Source organism: Mizuhopecten yessoensis, unplaced genomic scaffold, assembly GCF_002113885.1.
Source record: "Mizuhopecten yessoensis strain PY_sf001 unplaced genomic scaffold, ASM211388v2 scaffold10651, whole genome shotgun sequence".
Lineage (NCBI taxonomy): Eukaryota > Metazoa > Mollusca > Bivalvia > Pectinida > Pectinidae > Mizuhopecten > Mizuhopecten yessoensis.
Window position 1 is genome coordinate 1,542,420 of NW_018408653.1, and position 2,068 is coordinate 1,544,487.

A 2,068-nucleotide genomic window follows, 5' to 3' on the forward strand; every position below is an offset into this window, starting at 1 on the left:
ATTTTAATGGATTTGTTCTTGAGAACTAAAAGGAATGGATTCATAAGATTTGGCTGGTAGCTTTTTGGAATAGAGCTAACCAATTTGAGAAGGAAAATGACATTGACCTACTTACAAGATCACAGGGAAAAATATGTCAAGCAACTTCTGAAGAAGAATCAAAAAGCATAGAATCTAATATAATAGATAATAGATGGAGCCAACAAAGTTTGCGAGGGAAATATTTTTAGTGCAATATAATATTTAATGAGAATATTTTGCTATGACTGCTTAAATATTCAGGTGAGCGATACAGGCCCTCTTGGGCCTCTTGTATTGAATTCTATTGGAATTTAAATGAGTTTATCATACACTCAACTGAATTGTGCAGTTGCATATTATCTGATATTTACAATGAAAAATCAAAGGAAAACACAACCAGTTTTGTGTTTTGCTGCTGTGAGCATCACAATAGGTGGCGTATTACACATGTAAAAATTAGAAAAAGTGATGTGATTGTGTTATCACACTGAATAGCTAGCAGCCTCAGTATATGACAGTTCTATATAGCATTCAACAATCAGGAATGCTGTCTTTTGATGTTTTCATGTTTGTGAACTTTGGCCAAAACCTTTCAAATCAATACATGATGTTACAATAATTTCATGTTATACATTATTAGATTTGTACCTTAAATTGTTCTGACATGATCTCAGATATTTTACCATTTATTAACATTATCCACCCTAGTTGTATATTTTTTTTTATAATTTTGGAATGAAGATTAAAAAAAGATAGGAAAATATGTTAGTGGTGGAAAAACAAGCGTCAATTCTGAACAAAACTATTAACCAAATAGTAATAATGTGACTGATAACATGATAAATAAATATTACTTTTTACTTTCAGGTAAAGAATATTCTGAAATATTTATTTCCAGTTCCGAAAGAAGATAGCAAACGTATCATCACATTTGCCAATGATGAAGATCACATATCATTTAGGTATGTCTAATGTTGGAATAAAAAATGTACAATGTTTTCTGGCACACAGTGTGTAATCTCAAAGAAATTTCTCCAATATACTTTATATGACTTTCAAGATATGACAGACACCTACAAAGTGTAGTAACACCAGAGAATAAGAAGTCAGCCTCACTGTATTGCTAACATTATTCCCTTTCATACCTCCTCATGTCTGGGAGGTTGTAAAAGTGTTCTTGTTATGGGTCCCTTTTCCGTTGGCTCATTTATAGTCTTCTCAAATCAGGTGCCTTTGAGCAACGAGGGTAATCTTTTATTTATCGTCATATTCGAAACTTATTGATCTCATTAAATATAAAAAAGTGTAATATTTTACAGTGTCTGTTGTATACCAGGAACTACATGTAGCTTTGAATGACTGATGATTTGTTTTATTGAAAATCCAGTCAACGTCATCATGTCGGAGCATTATCATTTTATATTTCTTTAAAATTCCATACACAAGGTCACAATTGGGTTAAATCAGACTTTTCTATCCCTGGAATATTATTTTATTGTTAAGTAATGTAACCACCACTAGGAAGTGTACTTTGGGTATTTTCAAGACCTTTTCCAAAAGCCAAGGTCACAAATTAAGATAAAAATTAACATAAGATATGCAAGTTTTGAGGTTATGATTTATTTGCTACTCAAGATAAAATTTTACAGACACTTAATTGATGTTACTTTCCTGATGGTTAGAAGTAGTATATTATAACAAGAGGCCCATGGGCCTTAACGGTCACCTGATATATTTATACAGAGAGTTGGTTTTGTTTTTAACATGAACAGAAATATTATTCAAATTGACAAAAAACAATAAAACCACCTTACTCAATATCTAGCATACAGATTTCAGACTAAAAAGGATTTGAAACTAGCACCTTTGATTCTTAACAAGGAAAATGAAGAAATTTTAGCACACTGACTCCTTTGAGCCCCACCCTACAGCCATTGGAGGTAGGGCTGGCTCAAAATTTTCAAAGTATCAAACTGTCAATTCAAGGTTATAATTCCAATCAAGTTATTAACATGTAATATTCAAAGTATCATTTGCCATTATAAAC

The 2,068-nt window shown here is 31.6% G+C and overlaps 1 protein-coding gene across 1 annotated transcript in view; it reads left to right on the top strand.

Annotated features, from left to right (window-relative positions):
• The window catches only part of LOC110461734 (U3 small nucleolar ribonucleoprotein protein IMP4-like), a 12,129-nt gene that overhangs the window by 5,954 nt on the left and 4,107 nt on the right, over positions 1 to 2,068 (top strand). The window contains exon 6 of the mRNA XM_021515364.1: positions 889 to 983. Coding sequence (XP_021371039.1) covers positions 889 to 983 — 95 coding nt within the window. The remainder of the gene's footprint in view (positions 1 to 888; positions 984 to 2,068) is intronic.